The following is an 18,240-nucleotide window of genomic DNA, read 5'->3' as shown; positions in this document are numbered from 1 at the left end:
ATCCAGTGTAACAGTGGGGCTAGTATAAGTAATTGCAGCGTGCAACACGAGACTAAAGTCCTAATAAGGAGCGATCTAAGATTAAAAAAAAAAAAAAAACAATAGTCCAAAGTTTCGGGAAAAAAAAATAAATAAATAAATAAATATTAATTTGGTCTCAGGATGACTGTCTCCCAAATCTTTGGTAGATTTATACAGCCATACTTGTTAAGGTTTGGAGTATGTTTTAAGGCTTCTGTTGATTCCATGAATCTCTGACTTGTACAAGCTTCTGTGCAGTACTTTTGCTTTTTTTCCGATTGATCCTGTGTGCTGGGGTATCCAAAGCATGGTCTGCCAAACCCGACTTACGATAGTTTAGTTTAAATTCCTGGATATATTTTTTGTGTTCACTGAGGTGGATGTCCACAGTTCTTCCTGTCAGTCTGTAGTAGACTCAATGACATGAACAGGGCACTTCATAGACTCCTGAATGTGATAAAGGAGTGAATCTGTCCTTAGGTGAACAGATGAGAGTTGCCAATTTCACATAAGGTTTAAATACAGTATGCAGTTGGTGTTTGTTAAGCACCCTAGATATCTTTTCAGATGTGCCTTTAATGTATGGGATGGTGATGGATTTGTTGTAGTCTTCTGTGGTAGATAGTGGGGGGGGGGGATTTCTGGGTAGCATTTAGTATTTTATCTATCTTATGGTGATTATAGCCATTGGTTAGGAAGGTGTGATGCAGGTGAGAAAGTTCAGCAATGAGAGCAATGTCATTTGAACAGATTGCTCTAGCTCTATGGGTTAGTGTTTTAAAGATACCATATTGTAGTGTGATGGTGCAGTGGCGTAGCAGGAGGGGGTGATCAGCCCCAGCGGCACTTTTTTGGGTCTCACCCGAGACACAATTTTATTTGTCGACAATTCTTTTATTTATGTTAACTTAGTAATTTTTTATTACTTAATTAATAATTAGTTTTTAACAACTATACTTACAACTAAAATAAATAAAATATAAATATAACAAAACTGTTACATTTCCCTATCATACTATAATTCGAATTCTTAAAAATAAAACAATAAAACGCATGGCAAGGCAATTGCTTTATTGCTTATACTGTGGTGGCTGATTCTCTGCAACGTGCACCACACAGTCGGTACACATTTGCAGAAACTTATTTTTTTTCTTCTTCTAATTTTGATTTATATAGTTAGAGAGTGAATGCAATAGAAGTAGTCAAAATATTAAACAATTACTGTATCTTACCAGCACGCATTACAAATGAGATAAAAATTACTTTGATTTGATTTGACTATAATTCAAATTCTTAAAAATAAAACGCATGGCAAGGCGATTGCTTTATTGCTTATACTGTGGTGGCTGCTTCTCAGCAGTGGGCACCGCACAGTCGGAACACATTTGCAGAAAAGTATTTATTATTTTTTTTCTTCTTATAATTTTGCTTATAACTTAAGGCCATTGACAGGTTTTTAGGGGCCCCCTGTAATAATAACTGTTTCTCTATTACATCAGGGTTTTTGCTTAACCCTTTTGATGCGTTTATACAGTGTATAAAAATTAACAAGAATGATTCTGTTTTTATCCTAAAAATGCTAAAATCCTGATTCATCATTAGTTTTTTTTTTTTTTTTAATCTGTTACACATTTATATCATTTGTCTTTAATGACCATTGGGTTGTTATTGAAACTGTTGAAAACATTGTATTGTTTATGTATGGCTAGTCTAGAGCAGGGGTGGGCAACCGATGGCAAAATTGCCAAACATGGCATGCCACCCAGGGCTCACCTTAGAAAATAATTAAATAAATAAATACATATCCAACATCTTTGCTGACTTGTATATTTTAACTTAATATAATACAATTTTATTAAGTACAGCGATACCAAATAAAAATGCAATAAAGAAGAAAACCTTACGAACTGTTTTAGTAATAATAAGTAAAAAGAAAATAAGAAACAAACGTTCTATTTCCAAGCCATCTTTTTCCACGGTATACTGATGTACAAGTTTCGTTCAGTTGTTGCATCATTCGTCAGGCATCCATATGTGGCATGACTCTTTTACCATCATTTGATATATCTTTTCATGTTTCGTAAAGAACGTATCCGTTTTCTAAAGTGTGTATATACGTGGATTTGAATTTTATTAAATCGCAAGTCATTAAAATATGAATTGGGAGTATTTATTATCAATTAATATGTTCAACTTATTAGATATAAAAGCAAATTTCCTATAACATTGCCATAAACATATCCTATTTACTCGAATATAAATCGCACTCCCTCCCCTGCTAAAATTAAAGCTAAAAATCGTGGTGCGAGATATATGTGGGGTTTTCAGAAACTAAAGTCTTCAGTTTTTTTTTCGTAAAATCCCTGTATATGTCTCGTATCGTGATTGCTATTCTATTTCCTGCCTATAAAGCAGTTTCCTTGTGTGCATCCTACCCAAAGTGTCATCTTCTTTCCCATTATTTCAAGTAAAAATTAACAGTAATTTACGAGACTTGAGATACTTAATGTACAATCCTTCACGAATGACTAATGAAACTGCCACAACAACGTTCACTACATATTTCTTAGTTTTAACACGGTTGAATTTTATTACTGCTTTCTGTTTGAGCAGGGGAAAGACTCTCGCACATCTAGTTTTTAGTCAGATACTGTGTTTGCCGGTGCAACATATGGTTTTGCTCGAGTCTAAATAGCATAGCTTCTGTGGGAAGGAGACATGTGATTCATTAGCTAGTGCCATTTATATCCCAGTTGTCTCTAATTGCACTATATGTTGAGAAATATATTACACAGACTGCAAATGTCTGTTCTGTACTTTATTCAGTGATACAATAAAATGACTTGTTTTACTTGCGTCTGCAGTCGCTATTGTCTACGAGGGAGGACGTGTAGTACTATCGCCTGATGTTGAACGTGTTTAAACTTTTTTTTCCCCTGTGCAAGGTATACCCGAAACTTTTCGATTTCTTTTTTCTTAAAGTAAAATTCAGGGGTGCAAGTTATACGCAAGGATGAGTTATATTCGAGTAAATAAGGTAAGTTATTTTTAAAGCTATATGAAATGTGTTATCAATTTCAGGATTATGAAGTGTTATCTGCACATGATTAGATTGCATGCATACCCTTCTCTTTCATTTGCATGTGTGTAGGTCGGCTTATAATTATAGTAATTTTTGGTTTGCTTAAACTTGGTTGGTATATGCAGAGAGTGATTATGATGAGATTTTCCAAGTCCAAATTATAATTTTTGTCAGTGTCTATATGTCTCTGTACACATTTATACATCCCATAATCTGATTTTCATTAAAGTTAAAAGCTGCATGAAGAAAGCAATTATTTAATTGCTTTCTTATATACTTATTTATTTGCTTCCCTCTCTTTACAAATTGAGCAGAATGTTTAATTTCAATGTCTGCGTTTCTTTGAGAACAAAGAAACGCAGACATTGAAATTAAAAGAATGTGCTCATTTTCTTTTTTGACAATCAAAAGATAAAAATTATTCAGTGCATTTAAGATTTGTCTGAGAACAGAAAAACAATTAAGGATAGAATACTTAAGTTGGAAAGGAATAAAGCAGAACAATTAACAAAATAGTTGGCTTCGTGTAAGTTCTTTTCTATTTGTTGATGAGAGCACAGACATTATATCATCAGCTAGGCTGGCAATCTTTGCTCGATTTTGTAGGGATGATGAAGTATACGAAGAGATGATTAACCTTGTAACCCTACCTGAGCGTACCAGTGGGGTTGAAATATGTAAAGCAGTTATAGACGAATTATCTATTTGGCAAATTGATATTTCAAAAGTGGTATCCGTCGCAACAGATAGTGCGCCCAGCATGAATTGGTAAGGAAGCAGGATTTGTAAATCTGTTTGTAAAACATGTTGGTCATAGTAGGTTTTCATTGCATCATACATGAGAATTTATGTGGAAAAGCTGGCCTAAAGGAACTTCAAGAAGTGATGCAAAAAGTAACCAAGGTTGTTAATTACATTTCTGCACGTGCTTTGAATAAAAGACAATTTCAGAATCTATTGAATGAGGTGGATTCGGTGTACAAAGGAATATTAATGTACAACAATGTTCGTTGGCTTAGTCGAGATCTTGTTCAGAAACGATTTGTTGAATGCCTGGATGAGATAAATATCTTTTTGACTAATCAACAAAATGTCTTATAAAGAAATGTATGACATTGTATGGGTTTGTAAAGGAATGTTTTTGCATATTTTTGCGAACATTTAAATGACTTGAACCTCAAACTACAGCTCATGAAAACATGTGCAAATAAACTTGCAGATGTTTTCCTGGATAAATATGGATGATTTTGAAATGCAGTTGATCGATTTTTCAAAGTAGCTCAATTTGGAAGCAGAAACTTGTTGACCTTGGAGTGTTGACTTGAAAAATATTGAAAAAGAGTGATTCAAGATGGAAGTAACAGAGAGAAGTGCGGAAAAAGAGGCACTAAGAACTTGGAATGTTATTCCCGAAACTTTTGTATGTTTAAAAACCCTTGCAACAGCATTATTATCCATTTTTGCATCTACATATTCTTGTGAATCATTGTTCTCAGTGATGAACTTTGTTAAGTCTTGTAACAGGAGTAGCCTTACAGATGAAACCAGTAGCGTATGCACATCTCTAAAGGTTACAAAATATAAACCTGATATAAATTATTTGTCATTAGTGATGCAGCAGCAGCAGCAGAAGTCTCACTGATGCTAAATAAATAAAATATCCAGTATTTTTCTTTCTCTAGTTTGGATTTGATGTTTTCTGCTAAAAATGGTAAAGATTAACTTCTGTTGTAAGGGATTAAGAAGTAATACAATTATATCTTTATGTATGTTTGGAGACTCGTTAGTACGAGGTTCTGTATGGAGACTCGTTAGTACGAGATTCTGTATGGAGACTCATTAGTATGAGGTATGTTAGTAGAGTATTTGACAAAATCGTACCAACCTGGTGCGACCATTAAGGATGTAACTGAGTCTATTAGAGAGCAAAAGGAAAGGGTGAAAGAAATGATTGTTGTGGCAGGTACGAATGATTTGAAAGGAGATAAAATAGAAATGATAGAAGACCTGAATGAACTGTTTGAGGTAGCAAAAGAAAAGAGTGAGAGAGTTAGAATGATTAGTCTTTTGCCACGGTATGACAGTGAAATGTTTAAAAGGAGGGCCATAATTGCGAATGACTTTATGCGTGGGTTATATATGACGAGTGGTGTGGAATTTGTGGACATGTGGAGTGAGTTCGATGGGCAAAAGGATCTATATAAGATGGATGGCTTGCATTTGAATGGTTACAGTGTAAGGAGACTTGAGAAAGTGTTGCTGAATGTAGTGGATGTGCAAATTCAGGGAAACCAGATTTATTAAGGGGAGAGGGTAGATATACAGTCCTTAGGGAGGCAGTTGAATGTATAAATGAATATAATATGCCCGAGTGAATAAGGACAACAAATCAGAGTGAGATAGTTAATATAAGGCATCAAGGTAGGGTTGGGGCTAATGGGGGTCTTAAATTTATGTACACTAATGCTAGGAGTATTAGGAACAAGAAGGAAGAGTTTTTGGCCATGGTTGGCACTTCCAGACCACAGGTTATTGGTATTAGTGAATCATGGCTGACTGTAGATGATATAGTTAGTGGAATTGAATGCGATGGATATAGTGTGTTCAGGAATGACAGGGAGAATAAAATGGGGGGGGGTATTGTTGATGATAGCTGATGAGCTACAGCCAAGGAGAATAGAAGTTGAATTGCAGGATAGAGAAAAGAGCACATTTGAGGCCATTTGGTGTGAGATTGTGGCTAGCAGAACTAAATATACAATTGGGTGCTGCTATAGACCAGGTGATGGAAAAGATGGTGGTGACTGTATGCACAAGCAAATAGAAGAAATGAGTGGAAGGAGGGTAATTATTATGGGAGATTTCAACTATGGTCGCTTTGATTGGAGTGAGGAGAGGACACACGGGAGGAAGGAATTGGATTTTATGCGGTTATTAAGGGATAACTATCTGCGACAGCATGTAATGGAAAATACTAGGGGTCAGAGAGTGCTTGACCTAGTAATTACATCTGAGGATTGGCTGTAACAAATATGACCACATTGCCACCAATTGGTGAGAGTGATACAGTTTGGTATCAAATTGGTATCTCGGCACCTTTTTAAGAATGTATAAAAATTAAGAACAAGTTTCACTCGGCCAAAGCCCAACGTATTTATAAACGAGCGAGTTTAGAACTATTATGGGAACAGGTATACGCTACTTGCCGAGAACTTTCAAAAATAAATTCTTCCATCAGTGCACTATGTGATATACTATCTGATATTTTGAACCCGGAGCTATGGGATAACCTGGATAGAATCTCCGACTCTACACCCAACAAAGAATTTGCTAAAGTTAAAAATCAGCACCAGAAGAAATTTGAAATCCTCCAGCAATGCAGCAGCTGCAATTGCATCAAGATGGTGTCGTGTGAACTTATGATTGGTAACCTTAACCAAAGAAGCCACAAGTGCATTAAGTCATGGACACAATTTTGCTGTTCCTCCTAAAAAAGCTCCAAAAATCAAAATAATGGCTTCCGTTGAACGTGGGATATCTGACCTGCCTCCAGCAATAGCCAATAATATTAGGTTAGATGTGGCCAATATCCTAATTCATTCTAAGCCTCCCAAAAATAATATCCTACATAAAGAAATAATGGCTCTAAAAGAGCTATGCAATAATAACCACATTACAATAACCAAATCAGACAAAGGAAACACAACTGTAGTAATGGATACAACAGAATATGAAAGCAAAATGCATGCACTCCTCCAAGACCGGTCAACATATCAAATTATAGATCGAGATCCCACCAACTCACAAAAAAATAAGGTGTGCAAGTTATTGAACAAAGTCACTTCCTGGCCAAAAGAAACAGTCAACAAACTCAAGCCCTTTTCACGTTAAAACACCCAGAAAATATGGAGCTCCAAAAATTCACAAACAAGGTACACCTTTACGCCCTATTGTAGATAGTATAAACAGTCCTACATATAAACTAGCTAAACATTTAGCCAAATTACTAGCCACTTGTACAAACAAACAAGTCTCCCTCTTTTGTTAAAAATTATATCCACCTAAAAAGCATTTTAGAAAACCATACCTTAAATAGTTCAGACCTAATGGTGAGTTTTGATATCACCTCATTATTCACTGTACCATTGATTGAACCACTTAACTTACTAAATTCACAATTTCCCCCTGATATATTTCAGCTATTTAAATTCACAGTACAGGCAGGTTATTTTACATGGAAAGGGAAAATATACAAACAATTAGATGGGACAGCTATGGGATCCCTCCCCTTAGCCAACTTCTACATAGAACATCTGGAAAAGCTAGCTATCGACACAGCCACTCTCGAACCTAGTCTCTGGCTACGCTATGTTGATGATGTGTTTGCTACTTGGCCACATGGCCAAGACACATTGAATACATTCTTAGTGCATCTAAATAGCCAGCCCACTAAAATCCACTTTACAATGGAACTAGAAGCCAATGACTGTCTGCCCTTCCTAGACACACTGATCACACATCTTCCAGAAGGTTCCTTATCATTTTCGGTTTATAGAAAATCCACACATACACGGAGATATTTACACAAACAATCACCACATCACCCTTCTCAACAATATGGTATCTTAAAAACTAACCCATAGAGCTAGAGCAATCTGTTCCAATGGCATTGCTCTCACTGCTGAACTTTCATACCTGCGTCACACCTTCCTAACCGATGGCTATAATCCCCATAAGATAGATAAAATACTAAATGCTACCCAGAAATCCCCCCCCCCCCCACCCACTATCTACCACAGAAGACTACAAGAAAACTATCACCATGCCATACATTAAAGGCTCATTTGAAAAGATATCTAGGGTGCTTAACAAACACAAACTGTGCACTGTGTTTAAACCTTATGTGAAATTGGCAACTCTCATCCTTTCACCTAAGGACAGATTCACTCCTTTATCACATCCAGGAGTCTATGAAGTGCCCTGTTCATATCATCGAGCCTACTACGGACAGACAGGAAGAACTGTGGACATCCGCCTCAGTGAATACAAAAAATATATTCGGCACTTTCGCTATGACAAGTCGGGTCTGGTAGACCATGCTTTGGATACTCTGGCACACAGGATCAATTGGAAAAAAAAAAAAAAAAGTACTGCACAGAAGCTTCTACAAGTCAGAGAGGTTGTTCCTGGAATTAACAGAAGCCTTAAAAACATACTCTAAACCTTAACAAGTATGGCTGTATAAATGTACCGAAGATTTGGGAGACAGTCATCCTAAGACCAAATTAATATTTATTTATTTTTATTTTATTTTTTTCAAAACTTTGGACTACTATTTGTCAAAACTTTTAAAGACTACTATTGGAATTGCTATTTTTTTATTTTTTTTAACTTAGATGGCGTCTTATTAGGACTTTAGTCTTGTGTTGCACGCTGCAATTACTTAACTAGCCCCACTGTTACACCGGACTGTGGTTGTCTCGCATTTGTAACAAACTTTGTTTGTGCGCTCTGAAGATGCTGGATATAATACCAGCGAAATATTAGCTTTTAAGTTAATAAATAGTTATTTTCTTATCAATCTGTTTTCACATCAATACCGTTTAAATCCAATTCAACATGTGTGATGAACACATAAGCCTATCCATGTGGTCACAGATGCAGTGTTTCAGCTTTGTGTCTCATCTATAGGTACTTCCACAGTCACTGCTCAGTGAATTGGCAAACACATCATTCTTCCACTTGCTGTTGGGCCTGTTAAACTGAGAGCAGCACATCAAAAATTCTCCTCCTCTTTCTCATTTATTCCATTTCGGTCCTCTGGAACAGCCTTCCTCATAATGTGTTTCCAAACAACTTCAACCTCCAGCACTTTAAGAAAAATGTCAATAGATTTCTTCTTTCTCAATCCTTATCAGCATCTTACACACAGCACTGATGTGCTATAGGTTCTCATACCTTTTGTGTGTTTGTGGGATATATATAAATATTAAAAAAAATCTTGAGGATATTTAATTTTGAGAAAGCTTTTTTATTTGGGAAGGGGATATAGAATGCCTCCAAATTCACTATAATCAATATTCTTCTGCTATAACCAGATGGTAGATGAATTGCATCACACTGTGAGACCCCCATTCTGCTTACAAAAAGTTCCATATTTGTTCTCTAGAAAAAGGGTTTAGATTATTTAATTGTCAGCCCACTCATAGTGTTAAATGTACAATAGGATTACTACTTACAATCTTTTGTGGATGAGAAATACATAAATAAAATGATTCCATCCATATTAATTTAATGCCACATTATTTGAAAATCAGAAATTATTTCTGAATACTGAATATACTTAACAGAAAACAATGATTTACTGACCCTTATTTTGATATCTCTTGGAGCTATTTTTCTAACTTCACTTAATAGACGATCTCCAAAACCTAGAATGAAAATATATTTTATTTTATTAAATACTATTTTGACTTTAAGTTTACTACTGTTGAGAACAAGTAATTAAGGCAGACATTAAATTGAACAGAATTCTGTTTAGAGATTTTAGTCACAGCTAAATTAGTAATGAATCATGATATTTCAAAAATGAGGGCGAGTGAAATTATGTTTATTTTGACACATCTTTGGATAAAGGAAAAACAATTTTCAATCATGAAAAGCAGAACTTATATACTACGGGATTTGAAAATCTTATAACATTGGATATCCCCCCCCCCCTCCTTCACACACAAAGGTTTTGGACTATGTTATGAAAATACACTCCAATTTTGTTGTAATGGGCTTGAAAATAACAAAACGCAGATGTCATAAGAAAAAAGTCATAATAATTTTAATTTATGCATATTTCTATTACGTGGATATACTGTATAAATTTTAGTAACCATGCAAACACACTTAATTGCATGAGTACCCAATTATCAGAACAGACAAAAATGAAGGGTGACTTAGCCTTTAAGACCACCAACTTCAGATTTCGGGCTGGTTTATAACCTAATCTTGTCCTTGGGGACTAACTCCTCACTACCTCTCCAGTGTCTAGCCTCCAACTCTCCTCCTCTCTCACTTTACCCACACAGTGACATGATTGGTTAAAAATGAACCCTTTCATTGGAAACATATTTACTAAAAGAAAGTGTCTCTTGGTTCATGAAACAGTTGACATACTTCATGACTTAGAATACAGTGTGAAAAATGTTGAAATGTGTACAGCGTTTTCTTTGTGCACTTCAAGAGTATCGACATTGTAAAAGAATACTGGATCGATTTAAAACCGACATATAATCATTATGTTGGTTTTTAAGACTAATTGTAATGGTATTTACTTTTAATCAGTATTGCTTTTAATTACAGAGAAACTGTTCAGTATATTAAAATGTATGGTTTTAAAATTATGGACAAATAAATTGTGTTTAAAATTAAGGGAACTGTAGTTTATATAAGCATATTCATATAAATAATATCTAGGTGTGTAATTGTATTATTTTTTATCTCTAATATTTCTTTAAAAAAATAGGAGGTAGTCATTACTGATACATTATACAATTTTTTGATATCTGTCCATTATCCATTCTTTAATCCAAATCACCAGATTCATATCCATCCCTATTTGCTCCAATTTATGAAATAGAGTTCTATGTGGAAACTTGACAAATGGTTGTGCAAAATCTAGCAATATCACTAAGTAGCCATTTCCCTTATCCAAATCCAATTCACTGTCCCTTGATTATAAAAGAGTAAGCAAATTGCTAAGGCAAAACCTATCCTTCATAAAACCATGTCCCTTATAGAGAATCATATTTCTATCCACCCAGTCTGAATACTGGCTTTCACTAATTGTTCCAATACCTTAAGCACTACTCCTGAGATACTGATTGACTTATAATTTGCTACTTCTGTCTTGAGCCTCCTTTATGCAATGGTACTCTTTTGTCCTCATTCCACTACACTGGCACCTCCTCAGTACCGAAGCTTAAATTAAACAGATTGGTCGGAGGAGCTGATAATTCCCTTGCACATTCCCACAATACATGGAACAACATGCCACTTAATCCCATAGCTGTGTTCATATTGAAGTTCTGCAATATTTTAAGCACCTCCATTTCTTCAACCTCTATTCTCCTATCAGACAATGTCACATTCACATCTGGCATTGCAATGTCACCACCTAGATCGTACATCCCTGCAACATCCCAACATCACAGCTCACTCAGCAATTCAATCTTTTAGTTTGGTTCTGTTACTTCCCCACCATTAGCACTTTATAAAGTTATGAAGAGTCAATCCTCCTTTTACTTGGCAAATAGAGAAAGAAATCTTTCGGATTTCTTTTGGCCTCATCAGCTAGCTTTCTCTCATAATTAGCTTTGGACTTCCTTACCATACAAGCTTCCATAATCCCTCCACAACCTTTTCTCTGTGTGCAACTCCTGCTTAATGAGACTATTCATCCATCTAACTCCCACCTGATGTATCCTTCTGAACTAGGTATACATACTGATAATGCTTTCTTCAAACACCTCTTGACCATCTCCCATGAACCATCAACTTCTCTACCTTCCAAATTCTTATATCACAGAACTGCTGAAAGCTGACTCCACAGCTTGTTATAATCACCTGCTTTAATTTCAGATATAACCCTTCTTAACAGAAAATTATGCATATCTGGCAATCTTCCATTTCAAATACTTCTGGCATTAGTATGTATAAACTGTAATGTTCCCTTCATCCTACAACCTCTCATACACCTTGTGTCACTTAGCCCTTGGAGTTCTACATTTTGCATCATGTGATCAAACTTAGTAATCTCTAGGTTGCCTGGACCCACGTTCATCTGCATCCCCCCTTAAACATTATAGTTTCCCTGACTTTGCACTTCTGAAAACTCTCACTGACCACCAACACCAAATTCATTTAGGTGCAAACCATCCAACCTTATATAAATCCTTCCATCAAATTCACTCCACAAATTCATAAACTCCACACCATTCCTCCTGAACTATCTGTGGACTGACTCATTCTGTATTATAGCACTCCATCTCAGCTTGCCTCTATCATACTGTGTGGCAACAGACTCACAACGTTTACTTTCTCACTCTTCTTTTTCACATGCACTAGCAACTCTTTCATATCTTCTCACATACTACACTTCTTCTTTTCAGCCATTTTCTGTCCGCTGATGGATGAAGGCCTCCTATAGTTCTTTCCATCTATCACTGTTCTTGGCAATGGGACGTCCTAGGCCTCGTTTCCCTTCTTTTGGAATCCAGTTCGTTAGTATAGTGGTCCATCGCTCATCTTCTCTCCTGGATAGATGTCTGGCCCATTTCCATTTTAGTCGTTTATGGTGAAGAATGATGTCAGTCATGTGAATCTGGCTTCTTATCCAGGTGTTTTGCTTCTTATCTTTTAATGTGATGCCTAGCATCAACCTCTCCATTTTACTTTGAGTTGTTGTTGTTAGTTTATTTGCCAGTGCTTTTGTTAGCAACTAAGTTTCACAACCATATGTGATGACTGGAAGTATACACTGGTTAAATGTCTTCCTTTTTAAACAGAGTGGGAAATCGTTGTTTTGATAAACGCTTTTCAATTTTCTGAATGCACCCCAGGCAAGTTGAACTCTCCTATTTATTTCCTTTTGGAGCCCACAGTTTAGATCAATGAGATGACCTAAATATGTATATGAAAAGACTCTTTCCAAGAAATTGTTTTCTATTATTATGTTTTTTGGTGTTACAAAATGATTAAACATACTTTTAGTTTTTTCTCTGTTTATTTTTTGACCGACTTTTCTGCTTTCATGATATAGGTCTTCTATCATTATATTAAGGTCTTCTGGAGTGTTTGCAAAAATTATATCTTCTGCATATCTTAGGTGTGTTAAGTTTCTGTTATTAATTTTTATACAAGGGTTTGTCCAGTTTAAATTATTAAATATTTCTTGAAAGACTGCTGTAAAGATTTTGGGCAATAGAGAGTCTCCTCGATACTATACTTCTTTCACTACACGTTATTCCCTCTTCCTATGCAGGGTCCGCGTGTTATTTAGATGCGACTTCTTATTAGTACCACTCCCAACTGACCTGTCGCTGGTGGGGATATATTTTTGACTGTAGCAGCGTATGTTCACGGGGCGAGTATGCCTGCTTGCAGGATGAAAAATGGCAGACAAACTGGCAGAAAAAACCCTACTGCCCATGCCCAAGACCAGCTAACTTGGCTATGGCTGAGGAAGATCCTCAAATTCCTCATGTCTTCGACAGGAATCAAACCTGGGACACCCCTTCCCCAGTCATATGGTTGCGAGGCGCAAAGCCCCTAGGCTAACCGTGCAGACCTCCTAGATACTACACTTATCACTTGTTAAATCATTTGTACCAACCAAAATAAATATATTTCACATTAACATTCTGAATCCTTACAGCATTATTGACATTCTTCATTTTAGCACCATGAAAACACAATCTTGCCACACTATCCTCAAGAATTACTCTATGAATCAACATACAAAACCCGATCCTTATTTTCTAACTTTTGCTCTTGCACTATTTTTTCTCTCCTCTTTCTTTCGTTTATGCCATACCATTCGTGAGGCATTTCTCCAATTACTCGATTGCACATTTTGTTCTGTGAATTCCATGTAAAGTGCGCTATCTTTTCCATTATCACCGGTCATTCTATTCATTTTTCACCATGTCATTCATATGGTCAATCTTGCCACTTGTAATATTAATTAAGGCAATCGCATTTTCATGCATTTTGTCTTTCAACTCACCACTATCATTCTTCTTACTCTTTTCACACTTCTGGAATTTGCTCAAGAAACGTTATCTTCCACAAATATCTCATTCTGTGAAGGCCACACATTTTGCATGTGGTTCAGCAAAAGTAATCAAGCATGTTAAAATCGCACACCATTGTTTTGTGCATAGGCATCATGACGCACAATACAGTGTACAAGAAAACAAATATTAAACATTCGAAAATCTCAGACAGAAATTCACCATATAAAATAAACTATGAGTATAAAGTAAACTTAAAACTATATACTAAATTAAAAACTACAAAGTAAACCACATTAAATATAAACTATATACTAAATTAAAAACTATGAACTAAACCACATTAAATATAAACTATATACAAAAAAACTAAAAATATTATTCCATTTCCAATTATTGGAAATATTACATACTTCAGAAAGTAATTCATGAAGAGAAAACAGAATAAACTGTTGGCTTTACAGCTCACTAAACATTATAGTGTAGTTTTCTTCTTGTTTATCTGTAATATACATATCACAAAGAATATAATTTAGAAGAAAACCTCAACTTTCTGTCTCACAACAAATAAAATCTTCTGTCTTCAATGTCATTCAGTGACTGGAAACAAATGCAGGAGTAAATAAAAACAGTAGACCAAAACTAGTACTGGAATTTGCTCTTTCCATATGTGAGTTAATCCTTTTTTTTTTAAAGAAATAAAAAAAAAAGATTAGATAAAGTTAAGGGGATAATAAATCCCTCATTATTTATTTTTATCCCCTTAACTTAATTTATGCCACCGGAAAAAAATAGCCTCTTGGCTCTTTATTGTAGTAATAATAATAATATATGGGTACACCGGTCTGGCAATTCGTATAGTAAGGGTATATGTAAGTTCGGTTCACTTAAACCTTGATATTATCCAGGTCTACCTACTCACCGATGAGACTTCAATAAAGGTCGAAATCGGTGGGTAGTGACCTCTCCTCGTAATGTAAAGCAGTAATACATCTCTTAGGAGCTGCGTTTTACATTATGAGAAAGTATTAAGGATAGTGATGGGACATGCTCCACCTTTGCTACGAGTTGCCCTAGTGTTGTACTACCCAGGTGTTGACTTACGCTTGGACTCGCCGATAGTTCTTTGGCATGAAACTCTTAGATTTCGATCTGAGTTTCGTATGTGGCTTTAAAATAATGAGGGATTTATTATTCCCTTAACTTAATTTACACCGCCGGAAAAAAAAAAAAAAAAAAAAAACCTCTTGGCTCTTTATCGTAAAAGATTAGATACTTTTTTCTAGATTTTAATCTTCTAGTGGTCGTACACCCAGATAAATTAATAGATCTCTGATTATATTCCAATAACTTTTTCACCTCTCTAAACAGAAACCCATATTCTCATTCCAGTTTCACAATAACAGATATAAACAAATGTTACTTAGCTATGCTGATGTCTCAATGCTTGCACATGCACGTGCTAGCTTCTAACTCTGGTAAATTTCAATAGCACCTGCTATAAACAGTAGGACAAAACAACATGTAAAATAAACTTCCAGTGTTTTATTATATAGCTTGTCTATTTAAATAGAGTGATAATTCCTTGGTATTAGTTGGCTGAAATTACTTGCAGTTCTTAAACTTGAAAACTGTCAACTCCAGGCATAGTCTCCATTGCTGAAGTTGGCAATACTGTACTTTATAAAATAAAGTTAAATTGTTTTTTCAATAACAACATTTTACAAATTATTTATTCATTTTAGCAATAAATTAAATTTTGTGACAGAGTATTTAAAGAAAATTCTTATATTACAATAAATGAATGGGGAAGGTGAAGAAATATGTTTAATTATCCCAATTTCTTTTCATATTTTTATTAAGATTGCTTAAGAAAAATCACATAATTGAACAAGTAAAGCAATTTACATAATGTCATTACAACCTTGACACACAGAAACAGTAAAATACAGACTGAACAAAGGATGGTCTAATTTGAATAAATTAAACAAAAATAACATCATTTCAAAAAGCCTCAAATCAAAACTATAAAAACATTATTATACCTACAGCAATACATGGACCCGAGACTTGGACACTCAGTCAGAAAGAAATACAGAAAATCTGAGCATTCAAAATGAAATGCTTAAGAAAAATAAATAAGACTCACTGGTTGGAACACAAAAGAAATGAGCAAGTTAAACACGAATTAAACTATAGAGAAGATATCACAGCCAGCTATAATTCTTAAACAGCAATTAAGATGGTTTGAACACCACCAGAGAATGTCCTTTCAAAAATTACCAAATATTGACCTGCATGGAATCAGTGGAGGAAGATGATCAAGAAGTAGACCAAAAAAAGAACTTGGCTACAGTCATTGAAGGAAAAGTCACAATTGTCAAGCTTCAGAGAGATGCCAGAAATGGCCAGAGATAGAACCAGATGGCACTTAGGGCACTCGACCCTCATCCATCAGATGACAGATGAGTCCACTATGTACCAATCTTTGATTGGCATCACTCAGTGAAATACCACCACCCTGCTTATTAGAGACCTGAAGTGGTTGCAGCCACATTCGGTTGCTACAACAAGTGTTTCTGTTTCTGTCCCCCCACTCTTTTGACATGCAGTGAGAGTGATACCCTCAATGATATACGAATATCACTGTAGGGGACTTGGACTCTCATGCATTTGAAGGCACACCAGTAAAACAGTTCCACATGCGACACTGGTTAGTACATGGTACTGAATCAGTTAGTAATGAATCTGGTGGCTTCCTGATCAGCATCAAATCCTACAACCACGTACTTTGCCGGTTCATGACTATGGATCTCAAAAATTCTCTGAGTTTCCTCTCTGTGGGCAGTATGTTTGCAAGTCTGTCACCTCTCACTGCATGCCCCACTTCCTCTATCTTTTCCTCACAAATACAATGAACCACAACCCGAAGAAATGTGATTTTACTGTGGATCTCAAAAATTCTCTAATAAAAAAATAGTTCAAAAAACTTCATAGGAAAAAAGAAAAAATCCAACCAAAAAATCATAAAAAACAACAGAAATCCAATCAAACAACCCACCGACACTAATTTTCACAAAAAAAAAAAAAAAAAGTTTCCAAATCGACTTCTCTAACATCCATGGCCTAAACAGCAATATAAACGATGTGCACCACTACCTACAGTCATCTAAACCAGAAATATTATTCCTATCACAACCCCAACTGGTGACCTCAAGAGCCACTGTCCGCTTCAAGTGCCTAAACTACACATTACACAAGGCTGGCACTTGTGCATATATCAGAAAACTGACATACCATGCCAGAGACTGCAAATCCTTGAATTCCCCACTGTATGATCTGCTTTGGCTCAAAATTTCTCTACCAAATCAACCTGTTCTTTTCATATGCTTTCTATCTATCACTCTCCAAACTCTGTGAACTACTCTGACCTTTTCATCTCTCTCTCTCTCTCTAAAGCTCGACTTTCTGCAGTGGAAATACCCCAACAGTGAGATCATCCTTCTTGGGGACTTCAATGCCCAAAACTCACATTGGCTCCCATTCTTCAATTTCACTGATCAAGCAGGCAAGGATGCTAGGTGTTTGCCATCAGTAACTATCCCAGATCAATCTTTATAGCAGAATACCTGACAAGACACTCCAATTTGCCAACACACTTGACCTCTTCTTAAAAAAGCTCCCCTTCCAGGTATACTTTAGTTGTTGGTTCTCCTCTTGGTAACTCAGATCACAACCCCATACAAGTCGTTTTGCCACAGAACAACAACAACCTTCACCAACCAGTTTGTGATTGGTGATTGTTTTCACAGTCTAATGGTATTTGATACTACAAGAGTGCCAAATGGGAGGACTTCTATTCTTCCTTCCCATAGGGATCTGTGGTTTGTAGGTTCTAATATTTTTTGGGGGGGGGGGTAGCCATTGGCTGAGAAAGTGTTGAGGATGTGATTTAGTTCAGTGTTTAGGGCCAAGTCGTTTGAGCAGATTAGTTTAGCCCTGTTGTATAGTGTTTTCGCTACTCCATATTGTTGTGTGTGGGGGGGAATTGTTGGTGAATGTATCTGCCTGTATGGGTGGGTTTTCTGTAAACTGAGAAAACCAAGGATCCATTAGGCTGGCGGGTGACTAGTCACCCGCCAGCCTAATAGATCATTGGAGATCGTTATTTTATAATGATCTCCAATGAGAGATCATTATAAAATAACTTTCTTGCCAAGTTCAATCCTTCTGCTAATTTCTTTAAACTGAATTCTTGAATGGATTCATCGCAATCAGAATTTTCAGCAGAACTTCCCTGCCGTTTGGTTCGACGTCATTTATTAATTATACCAGTTCCTCCTCATTTAAATC

At 35.8% G+C, this 18,240-nt stretch overlaps 1 protein-coding gene across 1 annotated transcript in view; it reads right to left on the bottom strand.

Annotated features, from left to right (window-relative positions):
* Positions 1–18,240, bottom strand: part of Arp1 (Actin-related protein 1) — a 403,959-nt gene that overhangs the window by 45,803 nt on the left and 339,916 nt on the right. Inside the window, exon 9 of the mRNA XM_090393056.1 lies at positions 9,473–9,534. Coding sequence (XP_090249182.1) covers positions 9,473–9,534 — 62 coding nt within the window. The remainder of the gene's footprint in view (positions 1–9,472; positions 9,535–18,240) is intronic.

Source organism: Typopeltis vanoorti, chromosome 5 (assembly GCF_054136105.1).
Source record: "Typopeltis vanoorti isolate ZY-2024b chromosome 5, IOZ_Tvanoo_1.0, whole genome shotgun sequence".
In the NCBI taxonomy this organism is placed as follows: domain Eukaryota; kingdom Metazoa; phylum Arthropoda; class Arachnida; order Uropygi; family Thelyphonidae; genus Typopeltis; species Typopeltis vanoorti.
Note: the sequence above shows the minus strand (reverse complement) of the source record. Positions and strands in the feature narration are given on the sequence as shown.